The 1,811-nt window shown below is 40.4% G+C and overlaps 1 protein-coding gene across 1 annotated transcript; it reads left to right on the top strand.

The window, feature by feature from the left end:
• Nucleotides 1-486: 486 nt before the first annotated feature.
• LOC136066122 (uncharacterized) lies at nt 487-1,044 on the top strand (the record flags this gene model as incomplete). The annotated part of the gene is made up of 1 exon (XM_065769985.1): nt 487-1,044. A coding segment is annotated over exon 1 (558 nt), but the record flags the coding sequence as incomplete, so codon positions are not given.
• Between the last annotated feature and the right edge of the window lie 767 nt (nt 1,045-1,811).

The following is a 1,811-nucleotide window of genomic DNA, read 5'->3' as shown; positions in this document are numbered from 1 at the left end:
GGGACGTGCGGTTTTTTTGTTGCTGATGCATGTGAGTGAAATGAAATTTCTAACATTAGCAAAATGACTGATCTGCCCTGATACTATACGTAAACCAAGTCATAAGTCGCGAAGAAGACGAGGGCAGACAGTGAAAAAAAAGAAAAGAAAAGGTAAAAACTACACCATATATTGGTTCTGTTATAAGCATTTGTCTCAAAACGGTTTTTGTTGTCCATTTAGTTCCCGCTCTTTCCCTCCAATCCCTCTCTCTCATAAAACACACACTCTCTCTCTCAAACCAGAAGAGAAAGAGCGTCTCTGTTCTTCTCAGGTAAGCTCTTTTTTTTCTTTTTTTTTTCCTCTCTCTAAGATTCAATCATGCGCAATTTCTTCTTCTTCTGAAGTTTAGATTTCAAAGAAAATATCCATAAGCAAATCATTGTAGTCCAAGAACTGAAAAAAATGCAAACCGACTCGTCGTCGAGCACCGTAACCGCGAACACCATGTCCGCCTCGCCGTTCAAGTCGCAACTACTCCATCCAAACGACGTCGTTTACAGCTCTCTCTACTCTTCTCCGACCTACTCCTTCGACTCGGTCTCCAACTCCAACTCCGACCACCGCGTGTACCACTCTCGGACCGTACAGGAGCACCAGGAGATCGTGAACCGCCATTCGCTGTACCTCACTCGCCTCCGCGAGGCCACCGGAGAAGTCGAGTCTCTCCACCAGGAGAACAACCACCTCCATGCTTTGCTCCGCTCCTCCGCCACCTCCAACAACTTCACTACTGTTGCGTCGTTTTTTGCTATCGACGCCACGTTTCGAAGGTTGAGAATCGGAGGAGGAATGAACGAAGGAAGCGATCACGATCACGATCAGATTCCCTGGGATGAGGTGGCGGTGCCAGATCTGATTGAGAGTCCGACGAGCGTGATCGAGAGCGGAAGAATCCAGAGTGCTGACGTGGAGCATCACGCTCATCATCAACCTGCTGCTGGTTCCAGTAGCACGACTCAGACTGTGACTCGGCCTGGACCCGCGAGTCCACTCAACGCCACGGTAATTACGTAATTTAACGGTTTTTGCTTTTTATTCCTTTTAATTTCTTATTTATTATTGCGAACTTGCCATGCTTTATTGATTTTTATTTTTTGTGTCTTTGAGTAAAGCTGAAGAACTCTGAAACTAGAAAATGGAAATGAATGAAACAGTGATTAGGGAAAAAGGAAAAAGAAAACGGAAAATTGGTGAAAGATTTGGGTACGGAGAGGACCATAGGTTTATAGGTTTGGATGCGTGACACGTGTACACAAGCAGATGCTTTATTTTGATTACGAGCCAATGGATGAGAGGATCATGATGTGCACAGTGAGCTTCAGTTCGACTAGTGTATTCACTTTCTTGTTGGGGAAGCGCTCATGCCACGTAGACATGTAACGAACTTTATTATGATTGTTGTAATTTTTTTTTTTCCTGAGAATGATTGTGTTGTATTATCCGTATCTGTATATATTAAGAGATTTAAAATGTTAATTATCATTATCTAAATTATCAAAAATGCCACTAATTTAATTAAATAATCTCTATTTCTAAAAAATAAAAATGAGGTTAAATTTGTAATTCAATAAAATTCAACAAAAAAAAATATATAAATAAATTTCTTATAACTTTTTACTAGATTTCCTATAGATTCCCACTAGAGTCTTAGACAGATACAAATTCCTCACCTTTTACTTAAAAAAAAAAAAAAGCCTCTAGTCCCATGAGTCACAACTTCCCACCCCATGTACAAACTACAAAAAAAAAAAAAAAATAAATATTATGAC

The sequence above is a fragment of the Quercus suber genome, unplaced genomic scaffold (assembly GCF_002906115.3).
Source record: "Quercus suber isolate HL8 unplaced genomic scaffold, Cork oak 2.0 scaffold_2022, whole genome shotgun sequence".
Lineage (NCBI taxonomy): Eukaryota > Viridiplantae > Streptophyta > Magnoliopsida > Fagales > Fagaceae > Quercus > Quercus suber.
This window is presented reverse-complemented; position numbering and strand designations above follow the sequence as displayed.